Source organism: Mirounga angustirostris, unplaced genomic scaffold, assembly GCF_029215605.1.
Source record: "Mirounga angustirostris isolate CCGP_5_RB_7025 unplaced genomic scaffold, mMirAng1.0.hap1 SCAF_5, whole genome shotgun sequence".
Lineage (NCBI taxonomy): Eukaryota > Metazoa > Chordata > Mammalia > Carnivora > Phocidae > Mirounga > Mirounga angustirostris.
This window is the reverse complement of record NW_026991713.1, coordinates 119,709,523-119,733,130: the sequence shown is the minus strand read 5'-3', so window position 1 is coordinate 119,733,130 and position 23,608 is coordinate 119,709,523. Positions and strand designations below refer to the sequence as shown.

Sequence of the window (23,608 nt, the reverse complement as noted above, 5' to 3'; positions counted from 1 at the left end):
CTTATATCATTACAATACTAATTTGATTATTTGTATTTTATAATAACTCTTGAAGTCCGATTTGCAAGTCCAGCAACCTTTTTCATCCTTTTCAAGATTGCTTTGTATACTTAAGTTTTAGCATTTCCATATAAATCTCAATATTAGCTTTTCCAGGGGCACTTGGATGGCTCAGTCAGTTAAGCATCTGCCTTCAGCTCAGGTCATATCTCAAGGTCTTGGGATGAAGCCCCACATCAGGCTTTCTTCTTAGCGGGGAGTCTGCTTCTCCCTCTCCCTCTGGGCTTGCACACGCTCTCTCTCTCTTGCTCTCTCTTAAATAAATAAAAAATTTAAAAAAATATTAGCTTTTCTATCACTTCAGAAAGGTTGATGGGTGATATGATGATGATAACCACTGCTGATGGGTGATATGATGATGGTGATATAATGGATGATAACCATTGCTTTCAGTCTATAGATCAGTTTGAGGAGAATTGACACGTTAACAGGGTTGAGTCTTCCTTTTCATTAGCATGGTATATCTCCATTTCTTTAGGTCATCTTTGTTTTCTCAGCAATATTTTGTAGTTTTCAGTCTTTGGTCTTGTGTGTCCTTTGTGTAAAAAAAATGTTTTGTTTTGTTTTTAGATTTTTCCTGGTTTTGATGTTACTGTAAGTGGTGTTTTAAAGAATTCAGTTTCCTAATTATTTTTTCTTATGGCAATAGAATTGACTTATATTGACTTCTGTCTTACAACCTTACATAACTCATTAATTCTATGAGTATTTTTGGTAGATAAATCAGATATTTGTAGGAGATGATCATGTTATAATTTTTACCTCTTTCCACTTTGCATTCTTTTAATTTTCTTCCCTTATTGCATGTACCTTAGTCCTGTTCCCATTCTTTAGGGAAGGCATTCAGCTTCATACCATTAATTATGATGTCAGCTGTAGGCTTTTTGTTAATGACCTTTATCAGGCTGTTTAAATATATAGGTTTTATTATTATCTAAGTATGGCAACAAGGCCTGTGACAGATCAGGAGAGGATTCCTGTTGTAAAGGAATCCTTTATAAAGTTGTAAATTATGAAAATAAAGGCAAGATCCTTTATTTTGGTTTCCATGGAAAGGAATAGTCAAGGAATGGTAACCAGGTTTAGGATTCTCTGGTTTGAATAATTTCAAGTGCTTTGTGGCTTAGGGGCTGCCCATAGTTGTCTGGTATTTGGGGTGATTGTCACCCCTGGGGTGATTAGAGTAGGGGAATATTGTGGCCAGAGTCTAAAATAGAGATGGTTGGGGCTATGGTCTCTGTATTGGTTGGTTTGCATATGAAAGCTAGCTGGAGCATTGTTAGCTATCTTCAGGAATTAGATAGTCCTGAGAAGGGTTACCAAGGCCCAAAGTATCAAAAGTACAGAATGAAAGGATATGATTAATAAACAGGTTGTGTGGGGCGTCTGGGTGGCTCAGTTGTTAAGTGTCTGCCTTCGGCTCAGGTCATGGTCCCAGGGTCCTGGGATCGAGCCCCGCGTCGGGCTCCCTGCTCTGCGGGAAACCTGCTTCTCCCTCTCCCACTCCCCCTGCTTGTGTTCCCTCTCTCGCTGTGTCTCTCTCTGTCAAATAAATAAAATCTTAAAAAAAAAAAATAAACAGGTTGTGTAAAATCTATCCCTAGTTTTCTAACAGTTTATGGCATGAATGGATATTGAGTTTTGTCTAATGTTTTTTTCTACATCTGTTGAGATAATTATGTATTTCTGCATAATATAGTGAATTTCATTGTTTTATTTTCAAATGTTGTATCAATCTTGTATTCTTATTTTTTCTGAAGATTTTATTTATTTGACAGAGAGCAAGCACAGGCAGGGGAAGTGGGAGAGGGAGAAGCAGGCTCCCTGCTGAGCAGGGAGTCCGATGCTGGGTTGGATCCCAAGACCCTGGGATCATGACCTGAGTGGAAAGCAGATGCTTAACTGACTGAGCCACCCAGGCACCCCTCAATCTTGTATTCTTGGGATAAATTTTACTTGGTTATGGTGTATTATCCTTTTTATATATTGCTGTATTGAAATTGCTAATGTTTTATTAAATATTTTTGCGTCTATGTACCTTAGGGATGTTAGTCTATAATTTTCTTTTTTTGTATTTTCTGTTCAGGTTTTGGTATTATTGGTATTATTACCTAATATTATTAGGTGTGTTTGTTAGTATTATTCATGGTGAGCTTAGAAAATAATTTCAGAAGTGTTCTTTATATTCTGGAAGTGTTTGTGTGAAGTTGATGCTGTTTCTTCCTTGGTGTTTGAAGGAATGTACCAGTGAAAAAGTCTGAGCCTAGAGTTTTATTTTGGGGAAGGATTTTCAGAATGAATTCAATTTAAAGGGCGCTTCAGATTTTTGTTTCATCTCATCAATTTTTTGGTAAGTTGTGTTTTTCCAGGAATTTTTCCATTTCATCTAAGTTGTTAAATTCATTAACATAAAGTTAATAGTCTTTTATTTTTTTACTATCTATGGATTCTGTAGTGATAATTCCTCCTTTTTTGTTCATACTGGTAATTTATGTGTATGCTTTATATCCATTTAGCTAGAGGTGTATCAACTTCGTTGATCTTTCCAAAGGACCAGCTTTTACTTGTATCTAAGAAATCTCTGTTCACTTCTAGGTCATGTAGATTATTACTGTTTCATTTTAAGACTTTTATAGTGTTAGCTCTTACATTTAAGTATATGACCCATTTTGAGTTACTTTTATGTATGATATAAATAAGGGGTCCAACTTAAGTTTTTTGCTTGTTGAGGAGAATTTTTTTTTTTTTAAAGATTTTATTTATTTATTTGAGAGAGAGAATGAGACAGAGAGAGAGAGCACGAGATGGGGGAGGGTCAGAGGGAGAAGCAGGCTCCCCGCCGAGCAGGGAGCCCGATGCGGGACTCGATCCTGGGACTCCAGGATCATGACCTGAGCCGAAGGCAGTTGCTTAACCAACTGAGCCACCCAGGCGCCCCGAGGAGAATTTTTAATATAGGAGTTTTGTAAAGCTGTTTCTCTTTGTATTAATTTCTTAGCATTCCAATGGTAATTTCAGTATATTTCCTTACCTTTTTATTGTCCATTTATATAGCGTACCACTTACAGTTAATATTGTACCTCTTAAATGTATCGAAATGTTGCAGTCATAGAGATTCTTTGACATAACCTCTGTCTGCTCAGTTATGCTATTGTCATATGTATTAGATCTCTCTGTTATAACCCCCAGAAAACAATATTATAATTTTTGCTTTCAATAATTACTTGTATTTTTAAGAATTTAAGAACTAAAATTCTTCTATATTTTCCAGATATTTACCATTCGTGATCCTCTTTTTTGGTTCCTAAAGATTTACATTTTCATTTAGTACCATTTTTCTTCATTATGAAGAATTTCCTTAGCCTTTGTTGTAGTCCATGCCTCCTGGTGATGAAATCTGTTTGCTGCCTTTTGTGTGAAAATACCTGTTTCACTTTCATTTTTGAAGGACATATTAGTTGAATATAGAATTCTGGGTTGAACTACAATTGTTTTTCTTGAAGCACTTTAAAGATTTTGTTTCACTCTCTTTTGACTTCCAGAGTTTATGATGAGAAATTAGCCATTTATCTAAAAACTGTTCCCCTTTATTTGATACGTCCTTTTCACTTGGCTCCTTGATGACATTCTCGCCTTTGTTTGCTTTTCAGCAAGCAGTTTGGGTACTTGGGGCTCACTGAGATTTTTGAATCTATAAAGTTCTCTCTTTTTTTTTTTAAGATTTTATTTATTTATTCATAAGAGACAGAGAGAGAGAGAGAGGCAGAGGGAGAAGCAGGCTCCCCACTGAGCAGGGAGCCCGATGTGGGACTCGATCCCAGGACCCTGGGATCATGACCTGAGCCGAAGGCAGACGCTTAACCATCTGAGCCACCCAGGCGCCCCTAAAGTTCTCTTTCTTAAAATACAAATTTTATCCACTGTTTTTCAAAACTTACTTTTTGCCGTATTCTCATATTCCATATTCTCTTCCTCCTCACCACTTTTCCTCCTGCTTTTCCAGACCATCAATTACACATGTTAGATTTCTTGACACTGTACAATAGGTCCCTGAAGCCTTGTTAATTTTTTTCCACTATTTTCTCTTTTTCAGATTAAAGATGAGAGGTAATGTAGCTTCAGAGTCAGTGACTCTTTCGTTTGTCATCTTGATTTTGTTGTTAAGCCTGTCCAGTAAATGTTTCACTTCATATATTGTTTTTTTTTTTTTTTTTTTTTTTTGAGAGGGCGAGGTAGGGGAGGGGCAGAGGGAGAGGGAGAGAGAATCTTGAGCATGCTCCATGCCCAGCATGCATTGGGGCTCCGTTTCAGGACCCTGAGATCAAGACCTGAGCTGAGATCAAGAGTTGGACGCTTAACCAATTGAGCCACTCAGGTGCCCCTAATTCTTTTTTAACCAACTGAGCCACCCAGGCGCCCCTCCCCCAGTTCTTTTTTATACTGTCTTTTACTTTGCTGAGATTTCCTATTTCACTTAATATAGATACATTTTTCTTTTTCTTTTAGAACTCAGTTATAATAGTTATTTAAAGCCTAATTCCAGTGCCTCGGTCATCTTAGGGTTGGTTGATCTTCATTGATTGTCTTTTATCTTAAGCATGATTAACGTTCTTCTATTTCTTAGTAGATCATGTAACTTAGATTGTTTTTTTTTTTCTTTAAAGATTTTATTAATTTGAGTGAACGACCATGAGGGGTAAGGGGCAGAGTGAGAGGGAGAAGCAGACTCCCTGCTGAGTTGCAAGCCTGATACAGGGAGTCTGCTTCTCTCTCTTTTTTTTTTTTTTTTTTAAAGATTCTATTTATTTATTTGAGACAGAGAGAATGAGAGAGACAGAGAGCACATGAGAGGGGGGAGGGTCAGAGGGAGAAGCAGACTCCCTGCCGAGCAGGGAGCCCGATGCAGGACTCCATCCAGGGACTCCAGGATCATGACCTGAGCCGAAGGCAGTCGCTTAACCAACTGAGCCACCCAGGCGCCCCTGCTTCTGTCTCTTCCTCCTGCTTCTGCTCTGTCTCTCTCTTGCTGTCAAATAAATAAATAAATAAATAAATGAAAGAATAAAATCTTTAAAAAAAAAATTGGGAAACTTCTTCTGCTGGTCCCTTCCAAGTTTTGACTACAGGTGGGAAACCAGAATCTGGCTGTTAACTGTGTGTTTGTCTTTTATAAGCTTACTTAACTGTTTTGGAAGTAGAAGTTCATTTTAAGCAAAAAAAAGAAATGATGATGGTGAATGTTTTATCTTGCAGATACTTCTTTTTTTTTTTTTTTAAAGATTTTATTTATTTATTTGACAGAGAGAGACACAGCCAGAGAGGGAACACAAGCATGGGGAGTGGGAGAGGGAGAAGCAGGCTTCCCGCTGAGCAAGGAGCCCGATGCAGGGCTCCATTCCAGGATGCTGGGATCATGACCTGAGCCGATGGCAGCCTGCTTGACGACTGAGCCACCCAGGCACCCCCTGCAGATACTTCTTTATGCCACAATTACATCTGTTATATAAGGAAGATCAAACTTAAAACCTGATCCTTTATTGATTTATTCTTATCAGCTTATAATATTTAAAAAATTTGTTATGTTTCAGTTCATTGCAGTTATTATCTTTTTTGGCCCTAAGTGATTCACCCCCCTTTTTTTAAAAAATATTTTATTTATTTATTTGAGAGAGACAGAGATAGTGAGAGAGAGCATGAGAGGGAAGGAGAGGGAGAAGCAGGCTCTCCACTGAGCAGGGAGCCTGATGTGGGGCTTGATCCCAAGACCCTGGGATCATGACCTGAGCCGAAGGCAGATGCTTAACTGACTGAGCCACCCAGGTGCCCTGGCCTTAAGTTTTTAGGTTGGCTGTTAAGTCCTTTTGACATGAATAAAGTAGTCTTTTATAGCTTCCTTGCTGTCTGATAGAATGTTATCTCGAGCTTGCTTGACCTAGACCAGGAATCATCTACATCTTTCAGGAGTCCTGGCAACTTTGGGAAATGCTGTTTGGAGACCACAGCCTTGGCACTGGAGGTGCTCATTTCTACCCTCATAGCCATAAGTCTTTGTAAAAGAAAAGATAGGTTATTTTAGATTTATTTTTATTTTTATCTTTTTTTTTTTTTTAAAGAAGAAATGGGGCTCCTGGTTGGCTCAGTTGGTGGACTATGTGACTCTTGATCTCGGGGTTGTGAGTTTGAGCCCCATGATGGGTGTGGAGATTACTTAAAAATAAAATCTTTTTTTTTTTTTTGTTTAAGATTTTATTTATTTATTTGAGAGAGAAAGTGAGCACAGGCGGTGGGGGGGGAGGGGCAGAGAGAGGGACAGGGAGGAACAAGTATACTCCCTGCCAAGCAGGGAGCCCCCCATGTGGGGCTCGATCCTAGGACCCTGGGATCACACCCTGAGCTGAAGTCAGATGCTTAACTGACACAGGTGCCCCAAAAAGAAAATCTACTTTTTTTTTCCTGGTGAGAGAGAGAGAGAATCTTAAGCAGGCTCCACACTCAGTGTGATACAAGGCTTGATGTCACAGTCCTGAGATCATGACCTGAACTGATATCAAGTGTTGTATGCTTAACCGACTGAGCCACCCAGGCACCCCAAAAATAAAATCTTAAAAAAAGAGGGGTGCCTGGGTGGCTCAGTCAGTTAAAGCATCTACCTTTGGCTCAGGTCATGATACCGGGTCCTGGGATTGAGTCCTGGCTCCTTGCTCAATGGGGAGTTTGCTCTCCCTCTGCACCTCCCTCTGCTTGTGCATGTGCACGCTCTCTTTCAAATAAAAAATCTTCTTTTTTTTTATTAAAAAAAATGATAGTAAATATTTTATCGTACAGATACTACTTTATGCCGCAATTACATCTTTTAGTATAATATGAGGAAGATCAAACTTAAAACCTTATCCTTTATCATTTTATTTTTTCTTACCATCATATAGTATTGTTTTCAATTATTTCCTTGTTGTATCTTGTAATATTATGGTAATCACAGTCTAGGTAAACCAATATAGTAGAATAGATTGTTACATAGCCACAGCCTCCCAAGGGTCAGTATTTTGGGTGAACTTGATTTAGTGAAGTTTTAGTGGGTTTTATCTTTTGGCAAAAGAATCTAATATAAAGTAGAAAAAATATTTGGAAATTAATGTCTCCATTCTAAAGATGGAAAATAGTTGCATCATTTCTTACTATGCTATATGATGTAGCAAAGAAAGAGCCACCTTGTATAACTTGCACATGTTTGGGCAATTTCTTTTTTTTTTTTTTTTAAGATTTTTATTTATTTATTGAGAGAGAGAATGATAGAAAGAGAGCATGAGAGGGTGGAGGGTCAGAGGGAGAAGCAGACTCCCTGCTGAGCAGGGAGCCCGATGCGGGACTCGATCCTGGGACTCCAGGATCATGACCTGAGCCGAAGGCAGTCGCTTAACCAACTGAGCCACCCAGGCACCCTGGGCAATTTCAGTTAAAGGTTTTTTTTTTCCTTGGTAAAATGTGAAATCTTCAATGTGTGCTTGCTTGTTTGTTTGATTTCCTTATAATCTGTGTTCCCTTTCACAGGATTTACTTGTACTTTATTTTTTATTATTTTTTTCCTCTGCCCTAGCCACCTACTTGTACCTTTTAAAGACTACTCACTAAAATAATAATGAATCTGTGGGATTGTAATAGTAACATGTTTGACTGCATCCTGCCCTATAAAACTTTTCAGTTTGACAAAACAGAGGATCATGGGGGGAGGGAGGGAAAAATAAAACAAGACGAAATCAGAGAGGGAGACAACAAACCATAAGAGACTCTTAATCATAGGAAGCAAACTGAGGGTTGCTGGGGGGGAGAGGGGGATAGGGTGATGGGGTAACTGGGTGATGGACATTAAGGAGGGCAAGGGATGTAGTGAGCACTGGGTATTACATAAGACTGATGAATCACTGAACTCTACCTCTGAAACTAATAATACACTATATGCTAATTGAATTTAAGTAAAAAAAAAAACAAAAAAACTTTTCAGTTTGAATTAGTTTACTGTAGGATCTGGAGTCTCTGTGGTTCAGGGTTCCTCATACCAGATCCTTCCTTAGTTAGGGTATAGTCTTCTAACTATAACATAACCTTCTTTTCTTTTCCTGTACTTTTTTTCTCTGAAGTCTCCTATATGTCTATTTTTGTTTTTAGTAGCACGTAGTAATGTATCTCTGTAAAAATTTAAATTATAAAATTATAAAAGAAACAAAATATTTTGGAATAAAGAAATAAATTCACTCATAATCTTACCATCTTCACCATAGTCCTGTTAAGCATGTTTTGTGTATTTTAGAGTTTATTTCTATGTGAATATATCATTATTTCTCTCATTGTTATACAGTTAGGCTTTTTATACAATTTTTTTTTAAAGATTTTATTTATTTGATAGACCATGAGCAGAGGGGATGGGCAGAGGGAGAGGGAGAAGCAGACTTCCCACTGACTAGGGAGCCTGATCCCGGAATCAGGACCTGAGCTGAAGGCAGACGCTTAAGTGACTGAGCCGCCCAGGCACCCCAACTTTTTTATACAACTTTTTTTTTTTTTAAGATTTTATTTATTTATTTGAGAGAGAATGAGATAGAGAGCATGAGAGGGGGGAGGGTCAGAGGGAGAAGCAGACTCCCTGCTGAGCAGGGAGCCCAATACGGGACTCGATCCCAGGACCCTGGGATCATGACCTGAGCCGAAAGCAGTCGCTTAACCAACTGAGCCACCCAGGCGCCCTTTTTATACAATTTTTAAAGATTTTATTTTTATTTATTTTTGTGAGCAAGAAAGAGAGCATGCATGAGTAGAGAGAGGAGCAGAGAGAGAGAGGGAGAGAATCTCAAGCAAACTCAGTGCTGAGCATGGAGCCCAACACAGGGCGTGATGTCACAACCATGAGATCATGACCCGAGCCAAAACCAAGAGTGATTGCTTAACTGACTGAGCCACCCAGGCGCCCCTATACAATTTTTATAGCTATAAACAGCCATATATGTTTGTATACATATATTTTCATGTCTTGAAATTAAAGTATATAAATGATGTAAAAATGACACATGGTATTTAATAAGTGCTATTTCTATCTTATTATTTCCTTTGGCTCTCCAGAAATGAAGTAATTGAATTAGTATTTTTCTTGAATCATGTTGCTAAATTGCTCTCCAAAAGAATTGGATTATAGTGCCATCAACAGTATATGAAAATTAATGTTCACTGCACTTAGAATGTTAGGAATTATCTTTCTTTTTTTTTTTTTAAGGATTTTACCTATTTCTTTGAGAGAGGGAGAGCACAAGCTGGGGAGAGAGGCAGAGGGAGAAGCAGACTCCCCGCTGAGCAGGGAGCCCGATGCGGGACTTGATCCCAGGACCCCGGATCATGACTTGAGCTGAGGCAGCCACTTAACTGACTGAGCCACCCAGGCGCCCCTTTATAGACATTTTTTTTAAAAAGATTATTTATTTAAAAGAGAGAGAGTGCAGGGAGGAGCAGATGGAGAGGGACAGGCAGGCTCTGCACTGAGCGCAGAGCCCAACGCGGGGCTCGATCTCAGGAACCCAAAATCATGACCTAAGTCAAAACCAAGAGTCGGATGCCTAACCAACTAAGCCACCCGGGTGCCCCTAGATGTTTTTAATTCCTTAGATTTGACTAATTAAAATGTTTCTAGCTCTTCTATTGAAATTGTTTTTCATGAGGTGCCTGGGTGGCTCAGTTGATTAAGTGTCCTACTCTTGATTTTGACTCAGGTCATGATCTCAGGGTTGTGAGATTGAGCCCTGAGTTGGGCTCAGGGGGGCGTCCGCTTGAAATTCTCTCTCTCCATCTCCCTCTGCCCCTCCCCCCCAGCTCGCTTGCTCTCTCTAAATAAATAAATAAAATCTTTAAAAAAATAAAAGGAATTGTTTTTTAAACATTTTGAATTTGGATTAGTGATCAGTAAGGTTTAAGGGTCTAATCTAAATTTTTTCTTCCCTGATTGCTAAAAAATTATTCTTTTTTTTTTTAAAGATTTTATTTATTTATTTGAGAGAGAGAGAGAGAGAGAGAGACTGAGAGAACGAATGGGAGGAGGGGCAGAGGGAGACGCCGACTCCCTACGGAGCAGGGAGCCCGTCGCAGGACGCTGGGATCATGACCTGAGCCAAAGGCAGACGCTTAACCGACTGAGTCACCCAGGCGCCCCCTAAACAATCATTCTTACACCCAGTCATCGCAAGGAGTAATTATCTCTGGTTCTATGTAGTCTTTAAATTAGATTCAGTTATTCTTCTAAAAGCAACTCTTTTTTTCCCACAAGCTAAATCACTCAACTCATAGTGTTTCTTTCTATAAGAGAAGTTGCTGTATCTCTTAGAACCAAATTATTGCCTGCGTTTTTGCAAGTGTGCTTGTGTTTTTGCTTCTTCTGTCCATTCATCATATATTTTTTGAGTTACCATATCTGGAGATGGATAGATGCTAGGGCTACAGCCATGAAATGTAGCTTATACTTTAGCAGAGGAGATAAACATAATTGCGTAGTTAATTGTGATTGCAATATATGACAAGAAGGAAGTGTAGGTAATTTGTAATATGGCACCTAATCTAATGGAGGGAATCAGGGAAATCTTCTTTGAGGAAGTGACTTTAAGCAAGAACTTGTGGGTTGAATAGAAGTTACCCAGCTGTGAAAGAGGCTTAGGGTGTAGGACAGGCATTACAGGTGGAGAGTAAAAACAACACACTTAATGGCTGTGAAGCAAGAATGAACTTTGGAGTATTTATAGAACTGAAAGAAGAGGGGCACCTGGATTTCTCAGTCAGTAGAGTATGAGACTCTTGATCCTGAGTTCGAGCCCCCTGTTGGGCATAGAGTTTATTTAAAAGAAAACAAAAGTGAAAGAAGAAAAGGCAGTATTGCCTAGACAGTGAGATGTTGAAAAGAGAGGGTTGTGGAGGTAAGTAGGGGCTAGATCATGTAGGGAAACCATTAAAATGTTTATTAAATGGCGTGGTGATACACTTGGACCTGCATTTTTGAAGTTCGCTCTAGATTGGTGGTATAGGTAAGAGTAAGTATGGGGAGAGTATTGAGTGGGGGTCCCTGAAGTGGTCTTTATGAAAGTTGATGTTGGCTTGCAGTTGGCTAATAGTAGTGTAGAAGGAGAGAGGTAGTCAAATATCACCAGTACTCAGGAGGATGAATGGGCAAAATACACTGTTTGATTAAATATGAGTTAGAGAGTAGGGTGAAGCTGTCAAGAGATGATGTCTAGGTGTCTTGTATGGGCAATATGTGGTTGAGAGTATCCTTACAAAGATAGGGAAGGGCCTTTGGCTGGCTCAGTCAAAAGAGCATGTGATTTTTTTTTTTTTTAAAGATTTTATTTATTCATTTGAGACGATAGAGAGAGAGAGCATGAGCAGGGGCAGAGGGAGAGGGAGAAGCAGACTCCCCACTGAGCTGGGAGCCCGATATGGGTCTCGATCCTAGGACCCCAGGATCATGACCTGAGCCGAAGGCAGACACTTAAACCATCTGAGCCACCCAGGTCCCTAAAAGAGCATGTGATTCTTTTTTTTTTTTTAAGATTTTATTTATTTATTTGACAGAGAGAGAGATAGCGAGAGAAGGAACACAAGCAGGAGGAGGGGGAGAGGGAGAAGCAGGCCTCCCGCGGAGCAGGGAGCCCGATGTGGGACTCGATCCCAGGACCCTGGGATCATGACCTGAGCCGAAGGCAGACGCTTAATGACTGAGCCACCCAGGTGCCCAAGAGCATGTGATTCTTGATCGTGGCGTCGTGAGTTCAAGCCCCATATTTGGTGTTGAGATTACTAAAAAAAATTAATAAACATAAAAACAATGATAGGGAATACTGCAGGAAGAGCAAGTGTTGCTATAGATTTTGGACAGTGCTTAAAGTGCCATTGCAATTGTAGGAAGTTTTATGTATGGATCCAAGGACAGAGCTTAATAGGAGGTAAAATTTGAGAGTCACTGACATACTTGTAATTTAGTTGGTAACACATGTATGGAAGATACGAGATTGACTAGTGTTGGACATGAAATGAGAAGGCATCTTAAGCCGGAGCCCTGAGGAACTACCTCATTTAAAGGTTAGACATGGTGATCAGACATGTGTTGCCAAAGAGGTTAGAGGAAAATCGGGAGAGTGAAATACTGGAAGACGAATACAGGATCTAATGGCTTATGTTTTATTACTTATTCACTATTTTATGTTAATTTTCTTCTCATTTTCCTTCATAATTTGTTTATATTACTTTATGCTGCAAAACCTCTTTGGAGAGCAGCAAGGTAGCATACAAATAATAAATACTCACGTGTGACCTCCAGGAGCATATTCTTCATAGTGAGACAATGTCATTGAAACTTACTCTATTTATTTTTGTGAGAGAGCAAGCACGAGTAGGGGGAATGGGCAGAGGGAGAGGGAGAAGCAGACTCCATGCTGAGCAGGGAGCCTGATGCGGGACCCCATCCCAGGACCCTGGGATCATGACCTGAGCCAAAGGTAGCCGCTTAACTGACTGAGCCACCCAGGCGCCCCTGTTCCCACATTTTAATAGTTTTGAGGTTATAGGGAAGATGTTATACTTTGGTAATCTGAAAATTTTCTTTGTTTTCTTTCTTTTTTAAAAACAGAGATGTGAACTGTGTCCTCATAAGGATGGAGCTTTAAAAAGAACAGATAATGGGGGTAAGTACAGAGACTTTTAAAAATTTTTTATTGAAAACTGGAGTGGAGGAGTATTTAAAAATATCTGGTAGTTCATATTATAATATCAAATTAAATGTTTACCACTCAAATACTTTTAATAGTAATGGATGTAATTTATGAATCTTTTTTGCTACATAATTTATGGACAAACTTTTAAGCTTTTTTTTTTTTTTTTAAAGATTTATTTATTTATTTGAGAGAGCGAGAATGAGAGAGAGCACATGAGAGGGGGGAGGGTCAGAGGGAGAAGCAGACTCCCTGCCGAGTAGGGAGCCCGATGCGGGACTTGATCCAGGGACTCCAGGATCATGACCTGAGCCGAAGGCAGTTGCTTAACCAACTGAGCCACCCAGGCACCCTAAGCTTTTTTTTTGAGAGAGAGAGTGTGAGTGGGAGGGTGCAGTGTGAGAGGGAGAGGGAAAAAGAGAGAGAGAGGGCTCCACATCCAGCGCAGAGCCTGAATCTGGGCTTGATCTCATGACCCTGAGATCTTGAAAGTGAGCTGAAATCAAGAGTTGGACTTTTAACAGACTGAGCCATCCAGGTGCCCCTAAGCATTGTTTTTTTAATGTAGAATGGTCCACATACTTCTAATTAAAATCTTGACTTTTTTAATGGGTATAATTTTCTCATATTAGAAATTATTTTTGGAAAAATAAGCTACTTTTTTTGTTGTTAGAGCTAAACTCTGATGTTTTAGAGTCTTTTCCCCCTCTCTTTTGTGTATTGCTGGACAGATGATATTTCTTTCTTTCCTTTTTTCTTTTTTAAATATTTTATTTATTTGACAGAGAGAGACACAGTGAGAGGGGGAACACAAGCAGGGGGAGTGGGAGAGGGAGAAGCAGGCTCCCCGCGGAGCAGGGAGCCTGATGCGGGGCTTGATCCCAGGACTCTGGGATCATGACCTGGGCCGAAGGCAGATGCTTAACAACTGAGCCACCCAGGTGCCCCCAGATGATATTTCTAGTGAATGTTAATTTTAACACCCTGAGGATTTTTGTTGCTTGAATATAGAGAAATGCTGACTTCTGTCTTTAAATTTTGGTGTGCTTTCCTGAGGACCCCTGTGTATTTTTCATTTACATCTCCATTTTTCGTTACCTCCCTCTGAGAAATCGTGTTTCTTTATAGCTCTGTACCATTCTTAAATATGTAGACATGAATTTATCAAACTGTGGCATACTGTGAAAATAAACTGATGAAGAAACTCATAAAAGTAGAGGTTATAACTCCTGTTAGTACACTCTTCCATTTTGGGCAGCCACCTCTAAAACATTTTTGGCGTAGAATAGAGGAATTACATGAGTAAATAAAAGGGAAAAATAAAGTGTTTTTGCCTAGCTCTACATAAATTTATTTATATACAAATTTAATGTTCAGACTATGTTATATAGTCACATTGTACAAAATTTTAAAAATATTTGAGAAATGCTTGCTCCTATTCCTGTTCACCATCTGCCTAGTTTCTCAACAACTTTCCTGCTGGTGATACAGTTGCTGTTATTACTTATTTGCATATCCTTCTAGGGTTTTCTTCTTCCATACAAATACATATGAATAAAGTAATATTTTCTCCTAATTTTTATATGGATGGGTGAATATTATACATACTCTTTTGCATCTTAATTTTTCTACTGAACAATTTATTACCAGTATAAAGCTCTCTTGATTTATGTAGTCACCTGTGGATAGACTTTCTAATCTGCTTTTATGACTAATGCTTGTATACATGTCGTACGTACATACGTCTGTAGGATTATTAATCCCAGGGGTGGAACTATTGGGTCAAAGTTTATAGTTAATTTGATAGATATTCCCAAATTGTTTTCCCTGGCGGTTGTACCAATTTATATTTCTAGTACAATGAATGAAAAACTTATTCTCCATATCCATTGGTAATCCAGTAGGTGATAATTGGTATCTCAGAGCAGTTATTTTGTATTTCTCTTACTATGAGTGAAGCTGAGCATCTTATATTTTTAAAAGCAATTTGTATTTTTCTCTTTCTGACCTGTTAATATGTTTTTTCTCTTTGGTTGTTGATCATTTTCTTTTTGATTTGTTGGAGCTTTCATAGGCGCCCCTCATTCATTAGGCTTTTGCGATATGAGTTGGGCTAGTTTTTTTTTGCCCAGTTGTTTAGTCTTTGCTTATGGGGCTTTTTTACCATGCAGAAGTCTTTGATTTTTTATTTAGGTGAATTTATTAATCTTGTCTTTCATGGATTCTGTATTTTGAACCATTAGTTAGAAAGGCCTTCCCTACTCCAAAGTTAATAAAGGAATTCTTTCACATTTTCCTCTAGTATCTTTATGGTTTCTTTTTTTTTTTTTTTTTACAGTTTAATCTTTGATACATTTGGAATGTATCCAGGTAATACAGTGTGAGGTATGGATCCAACTTTATTTTTTCCTAGATGCTAAAATGCTACCATTTGTCCCATCACCATTTATTGAACAGTTCATCTTTTCTTCACTGATTTGAAATGCCATCTTTGTTAGAGTCTAAATTTGATGTGTATTTAAAACATTCGACTAATCTGTGTTCCAAAATTGATTTGTAAATTATTTTGGAACCTGGAATGCATTTTCCTATCAGAATGCTAATTATATTTCTGGAGTAGTTAACAAAACCCCACAGTGTACCTCATGGTACAATATTGATAATGACTATTCTTTTTTTTTTTCATAATAACTATTCATATCTAACACCCCTTTTTTATGCTGGGAAATATGTTATAGGTTTTAGTTTAGGTTTTTTCTTGGCAATAGGATGAGGAGTTTCTCAATGCACCTTCTAATTTTCTCAATCTCATCTGCTGTATATAGTTCTCAGTTGTTAAAGGTAAGTAGATACTTAAGAAGCTTAACATAGTTCGGTGTGTGAAAAGTGGGGTTGATGTATTACAGGCAGAAGGAGAAGCAAATGATAAAAGACACAAATATATCAAAGAATTGAAAATGATTTGGAATTAGACTGTAAAGTTTGAATAGCAGGCCTTCTGAGAGGTGCAACTAATGATACAGGCAAAGTTGTCATTCCTTCCCCTCTCCCCTACTCATCTCCTTCCTGTCCCTTCCTTCTCCCTCTCCCCTATTTTGTACTAAGAACTTGATCCTGTTGATTGTGGGGAACCACTGAAGCTGAGGAATAACATGAGATTTCTATTTTAGAAAGGTCACTCTCTGACAGCATTGTGGTGAATGGATTGGAAGGATCTGAGACCAGACAAGCTATAAAAAGAACGGTAGAGCTGGATCATAAGTGCATTTAACATACTTGAAATCAGCTATATAGCCTGGGGGGTGGGGGTGGGAGGAGATCAGAAAAAAATAAATTGTAGAGGTAATTCAGTTTGCCATTTTACTCACTGAGCCTACGTTCTAGGCAAACCTATATGGAAATCCCTGTGAATGATTATAGGGCTTTCCCCAACCATCACTGACAAAGATGTGAAATATATTATTGAGGGGGTCAGGCAAGAGGTGGTGATGTTGCTTACGTTCTTTTGTTTTTTTAAAACTAAAAAAAATTTTAATTCTGGTATAGTTAACATTCACAGTTATATTAGCTTCAGGTGTACAATATAGTGATTTCAGCAATTCTATATATTACTCAGTTCTCATCAAGATAAGTGTTACTCTTCATCCCCTTCACCTATTTCACACCAACCCTACCATCAGTTTGTGCTCTATATTTAAAGAGTCTGTTTTTTGGTTTGTCTCTTTTTTTCTTTGTTCATTTGCTTTTTCTTAAATTCCAAATATGAATGAAATAATATGGTATTTGTCTTTTTTTGACTGACTTATTTTACTAAGCATTATAATAACTCTGGATCCATATATGTTTTGCAGGTGTCAAGCTTTCATTCCTTTTAATGGCTGGATAGTATTCCTCTGTATGTGTGTGTGTGTGTAATATATATTTTTTAAGTTTACTTATTTTAAGTAATCTCTACACCCAGTTTGAAGCTTGAACTCATGACCCCAAGATCAAGAGTTGCATGCTTTTCTGACCAAGCCAGCAGGTGCCCCCACATCTTTATCCATTCATCTGTTGGTGGACACTTGGGCAGCTTCCATAAGTTGGCTATTATAAATAATGCTGCAGTAAATATAGGGGTGCATATATCTTTTCAAATTAGTATTTTTTGTAATCCAGTAGTGTGATTACTGGATCATATGGCAGTTCTGTTTCTAATTTTTTGTGGAACTTCTATACTGTTTTCCACAGTGGCTGTACCAGTTTGCATTTTCACCAACAGTGCACAAGAGTTCCTTTTTTTTTTCACATCCTCACCAACACTTGTTGTTTCTTGTGTTTTTTATTTTAACCATTCTGACATGTGTGAGGTGATATGTCATTGTGGTTTTGATTTGTATTTCCCTGATGATGAGTGATGTTGATCATCTTTTCATGCATCTGTTGGCCATCTGTATGTCTTCTTTGGAGGAATGTCTGTCCATGTCTTCTGCCCATTTTTAATTGGATTATTTGATACTTACATTCTTGAAGAAATTTCAGAATGAATTGAGGCCATTGATAGATACAGAAAAATGAGAAGAACTTACAAAATCTGACAGGGTTATATATTCAAAATTGGAATCTTAAGGGATTTTTCCAAGACAGTTTTGATTATGTTAATTTTTTGCTTTAGAATCTAAACTGTACAAAGATAAGACTCTGCTTTATTGCAGTAAGTTTAAGGGAGAGATTGATGAGGGAAAGGTTGAAGACAGCAGTAGTAGGAGGGTAAAAATGAGGGAATGGACATCAGAGATACTAAGTGGTAAAATTTTGCAGGTATATTTTTAAAAATATACCTATTTTATTACGGGAAACTTTGAGCATACATAAAAGTAGAGAGAATCCCTGGGTACCTAGCTTCAACAGTGATCAAGTGATGGCTAGTCTTGTTTCATCTAAACCCTTCCCTATGCCATCCTGATTATTTTGAATTTTGTGAGTATCACTAACATGTGGATATTTTAAAAATACATGATATATTATCACACATAAAAAAATTGACAAGAATTTTCTTAAAGCCATCAGCTGTTCAGTCATTGTTCAGATTTTCCTGATTGTCTCCCTAAATGTTTTCTTTTTATATTATATTTGAATGCATCAATGTCTAAATAAGGTCCATAAGCTGGATGTATAAGGTGCATACACTGTAATTGCTTGATATGTCTCTTAGGTCTCTTTGTACCCCCTCCCCTCCATTCCCTTGTCACTTTACTTATGGAAAAATCTGGAACATTTGCCCTGTATAGTTTCCCACAGTACATTTTATTGATTGCTTCTCAGATGGGTGTGTGTGTGTGTGTGTGTGTGTGTGTGTGTGTACATGTTACTTTGTTCCATATTTTCTGTACATTAGTAATTAGATGTATTCAGAGGCTTGATCATATTCAGTTTATTGTGGGTTGATCATATTCAGTCGTTAAGCATCTGCCTTTGGCTCGGGTCGTGATCCCAGAATCCTGGGATCGAGCCCCGCATCGGGCTCCCTGCTGGGTGGGGAGCCTGCTTCTCCCTCTCCCACTCCCCCTGCTTGTATTCCCTCTCTCTCTCTGTCTCTCTCTGTCAAATAAACGAATAAAAAAAAAAAAATACTTCGTAGTGTTGTATACTTCCTTTATGAGGCATATGATATTTGGTTATCCTCTTTTTTGTGATATTAGCAGCTGCTGACCAGTATCTGGACCATTATTTTATTCAATAGAGGTTGAATAAATTGTGATATTCTGTCATTAGGAGCAGGAATGTTTCTATACAGAGAACCGATTCCTTATCAGCTATTTCATTACCCTGAAGTGCAGTTTGTGAAGGAAGGACAGGATATTTTATTCTTTTTTCTTAAAATTGAGGTAAAATTCGTATAGCATAACATTAACCAACTTAAGATATACAGTTTAGTGACATTTACTACTTTCACAGTGTTGTGCAACTACCACCTCTGTCAGTTTCGAAAACATTTTTATCACCTTAAAAGAAAGTATGCTTTCATAAGCAGAAACTGTACATTCTACCTTTTACCCTTCCTTCCCTAGCCCTTGGCAAGCACCAATCTGCTTTTTGTCTCTATGGATTTACTTATTCTGTACATTTTACATAACTATCATAATCACACAATGTATAACCTTTTGAGTCTCGCTTCTATCTTGGCATAATGTTTTTCAGGTTCATCAGTGTTGCAGCCTGTATTAGTACTTCAGTCCTCTTTATGGCTGAATAATAACTCGTGTGTGTGTGTTTGTGTGTGTGAGAGAGAGAGAGATTGTTTACATTATGTTGGTCCTTTCACTTTTTGGACATTTGTGTTGTTTCTACCTTTTGATTGTTGTGAATAGTGCTGCTATGAACATGGTTGTACAAGTATCTGTTTTATCTTTATCTCTTTTCTGTTTTGGGGGAGATATACTAGGAGTGGCATTGATGGGGTCAGAGAGTGATTCTGTGTTTAACTTTTTGAGGAACCACCAAACTTTTTCATAGTGGCTGCACCGTTTTTATATTCCCATAAGCAATGTATAAAAGATCCAATTCCTTTCCATTCTCATCAACATTTCTTTTCAAGTTGGCTTCTCTGTCTGCCTCCTTTTTTAAAGAAAGAGAGTGCACACGTGGGTGAGGGGCAGAGAGAGCCCAGCGGGGAGCCCAACTCAGGGCTTGGTGTCATGACCTGAGCCAAAATCAAGAGTTGGACACTTAACTGACTGAGCCACCCAGGCACCCCCCCCATTTTTTTTTTTTTTTTTTTTTTTTACAAAGTACTACAGAGAGTGCATAACTGCATACAATGTAATCATCGATACTGGGTGATTAGCAAAAATTCCTTCAAGTGGAATTGCTGGGTCAGAGGGTATGAACACCTGTAATTTCAGTGGATTTTGCCAAATCCTCCTCTGTTGAGATCGTAGTAATTCACACTTTATTCACAGTACATGAGAAGAACCTGTTCTTATCATACTTACCTCAGCAGCTATACAACCATCTGCGTGGGTTTCAATTTTGTAGTATTCATCAAACTCACCTCATAATTGGCTTATCCAACACCAAATATACTTAATAAAGGAAAAGTATATACAGTTGCAGTAATACAGAGACTTCCAAACTCTGATGCAAGTCTTAATGTCGTCATTGTTTTGGTTTTAAGGTTGACAAGAAGCTAATGTGAATGCAGGTCACATTAGCATGGGGAAGCCACCAGATTTGGTTACCCTCAGCTTAAAAATGCCTAGTAGTTGGGGCGCCTGGGGGGCTCAGTTTAGTTAAGCATCTGCGTTCGGCTCGGGTCATGATCCTGGGGTCCTGGGATTGAGCCCCGCATTGGGCTCTCCGCTCAGCGGGAAGCCTGCTTCTCCCTCTCCCACTCCCCCTGCTTGTGTTCCCTCTCTCACTGTGTCTCTCTCTGTCAAATAAATAAATCAAATCTTTAAAAAAAAAATGCCTACTAGTCATATAGACTCTGTATTTGGCTGGCTATTCTATTTTAATGTAGCTGTGGACCATAAATTATGTAAGTCATACATACTCCTGACAACCAAGTACAACAGGCTAACAACAGGCTAAGATAAAGAGCACGCTCAGATAAGTTATTAGTACATGGCATACCCTACAATACTGTCATCTGTCTTCAGAGTTGGTGTTAACAAGAAGTTAAACTACCATGTTTTCCTCCAGAGCCCGAAGGAGGGATTCTGAGTCCAGCTCTTAACCTTTTCCATCCATCACTATTAAGGATCTTTTTATATTTGTCCATCTGGTAGATAAAAATTATGTCAATATAGCTTAATTTGTATTTCTGTTATTGTGAGAGAAGTTTATCAACTTTTCATATGCTTAAAAGCTAATTTGTATTTCCTTTATGTGAAGTATTCCTTCATATTCTTACCTCCGTTTTCTCTTGGTAAATTCCTCAAGGTACGTTTTTGGATTGTTGTGTAGGAGCTGTTGGTGTATTATGGAAATTAGTCTTTTGTAGTATGAATTGCTGGAGTTTTTCCTACCAGATGGTTGGTTGTCTTTTTTTTTTTTTTGATTTTACCATTTTTTTCCCCCTTAATGTTCTTTTGCATTTAATTGCCATGTCTCTGTGTCTCCTCTGTAAGAATTTCTCAGTCTTTTCTTGTTTTTCATTGCCTTAGCAGTCTTGAGGAATACTGGCCAGGTACATGTTCAGTATCCCCCCACCGCCAATCTGGTTTTTCCTGGTATTTTCTCATAATTAGCTTGGGTTGATGGCTTTTGGGAAAAAGTACCATAGAGGTTAAGTCTACTGCTCATCTTGTCATATCCGGGAGTACAAAAAATCCACAAGATATCACTGATGATACTATCAGGCTATTTAATTTTTAAAAATCCCTTTGGTATTTTGATGATGCTTTTCTTAAATTTGTAGATTAGCTTATGGAAAATTGACATTCTTTCAACAGTATATTTATTGTGTCGCCTCCTATGTGCTGCAGGCAGTGTTCTAGATAGCAGTGAACAAAGCAGACCAAAAATCCATGCCCTTTCAGGTTTACTTACATTTGGAGAGGGAAGTTGGATAATAAATGAAATAGGTAAATAAAATGTACAGTATGCCATGTATTATGGAGAAAAATGAAGAAGAGGATGCAGAGCGAAATCTGAAATGTGCTTTTGAAATTTTAAGTAAAGTGATTGGGGAAGACTCCACTGAAGAAATGACATTTGAAGAGACCTGAGATTAATGAATTGGAGGATGGGGTGGACATAGGTCCTGTAGGGTTTGCAAGATCACTGTAATAACTTGGTGTTACATAGGATAAGTTGCTAAACCATTGGGGTGATTTGAACTGAGAGATGACTTGATGAAAGCAAGTTTTTTAACATGCTCACTGTGGCTGTTGTGATGAAAGTCAACTTTATAATAAGCTCTCAAGTCTGGGAGGGTAAGAGCCCCTTTGTTATTCTTCAGATGGAACTTGAATAGTCTTGGAACATCATTCTTACATATAAATTTTAGAATTGTATTCATTTCTTTATGGTACAGTTTTCTCCCAAGTCCATAAAATGTGTTTAATATTATATACTCTGTTGGGTTTTGAGAGTTTAATAAGATATGTGAAGTGTGTAGAACAAGGCCTATGCATAGTAAGCTGTATATTAGAGTTAAAAATAAAATGAAAAGAAAAACCTAGAAGAACTAGTTGTATTCTTTTTTTTTTTTTTTTTTAAAGATTTTATTCATTTATTTGAGAGAGAGAGAGCATGAGCAAGGGGAGGGACAGAGCTCAGTGGGGAGTTTGACAGGGGGCACTATCCCAGGCCCCTGGGATTATGACCTGAGTTCAAGGCAGACGCTTAACTGACTGAGCCACCCAGGTGCCCTGAACTAGTTGTATTCTATGCAAATTATTGAAATTGGCATTCTGTATTTTCTGTACAGACAATGATAATGTGTGTAAATGACAGTTTTATTTCTTCCACTTATTTTTTCATCTTTCATTCTTTTTTTTAAGATTTTATTATTTGAGAGAGAGAGAATGAGAGAGAGAAAGCACATGAGAGGGGGGAGGGTCAGAGGGAGAAGCAGACTCCCTGCTGAGCAGGGAGCCCGATGTGGGACTCGATCTAGGGACTCCAGGATCATGACCTGAGCCGAAGGCAGTCGCTTAACCAACTGAGCCACACAGGTGCCCCTCATCTCTTTCATTCTTGAGTTTACGCCAGTCAGGCTTTTCCCCACCATGCCACCAAGGCCTGTTCTTGGTAAAGTAGTCCGTGATCTCCATGTGGCTGAACCAGTTCTCAAGTCCCATGTTAGTTGATCGTCAGCAACATTTGACAATTTCGATCATTCTTTCTTGAGCATTTACTTCATTTTGTTGCTGGGACAGCACTCTTCTTTTCCTTTGACCTTATTGATTGCCCCTTGTATTTTTCCGGACTCTCGTCTTGCAGACATTGACCTCTAAATATTAGAGTGCTTCAGGGTATAGGCCTTCTACACTTACTTCCAGAATGAACTTACTGAGTATTATGGCTTTGAATAACATTTATGTGTATACTTTGATAGCACCCAAACTTATATCTCCAACCTTTTCTTTTCTCTTGAACTCTGGATTTCATAAATACATAGTTGCTTGCCACATCATCTGCTGTGTGATAGGTACATAAACGTAACAGGGACATTTGGTATAGAGTTGTGGAATCACTATGTTGTACACCTAAAACTAATGTAGCATTATGCATCAACTATATTTCAGTTAAGACATGGTAGAAACAAAAAAACCCAACATGGATATCTGAACTCCACTTTCTCATTCCATTTTGTTACCCTGCCCATTTCAGTTAAAGGCAGATTTACCTCTCCAAATTGTGTACAGAATTAAGTGAACCTCCTATCCCTGCCAACCCCTCCACAATTAATCTTTTTTTAAGATTTATTTATTTATTTGAGGAAGAGTGAGTGCGGGGGTGGGGCAGAGGGAGAGGGAGAGAGAATCTGAAGCAGACTCCGTGCTGAGTGCGGAGCCTTATTCGGGGCTCAATCTCAGGACCTTGAGGTCACGACCCGAGCCAAAATGAAGAGTTGGATTCCCAACTTACTGCGCCACCCAGGCTCCCCTCCATAATTAATCTTACAACATTTGTTCCCTTTTTGTACCTTATGCCCCTCTGTCCTTTTCTTGGATATGACGTAAAGATCTCAAATTAACAACTTAATTTAACTCCTCAAAAAACTAGATAAAAAAGAAACACAAAGCAAACTGAAGGAAGGAAATAAAGATTAGAAGACAGATAAACAGAATAGAGAATAAAAAGTCAGTGAAATTAAAGGTTGG

The 23,608-nt window shown here is 38.4% G+C and overlaps 1 protein-coding gene across 14 annotated transcripts in view; it reads left to right on the top strand.

Annotated features, from left to right (window-relative positions):
* Nucleotides 1-23,608, top strand: part of MLLT10 (MLLT10 histone lysine methyltransferase DOT1L cofactor) — a 218,962-nt gene that overhangs the window by 45,296 nt on the left and 150,058 nt on the right. For all 14 annotated transcript variants that reach the window (XM_045874303.3, XM_045874307.3, XM_045874311.2 and 11 more), the window contains one exon: nucleotides 12,713-12,767. In XM_045874303.3, the coding sequence (XP_045730259.1) occupies nucleotides 12,713-12,767 (55 nt within the window). The remainder of the gene's footprint in view (nucleotides 1-12,712; nucleotides 12,768-23,608) is intronic.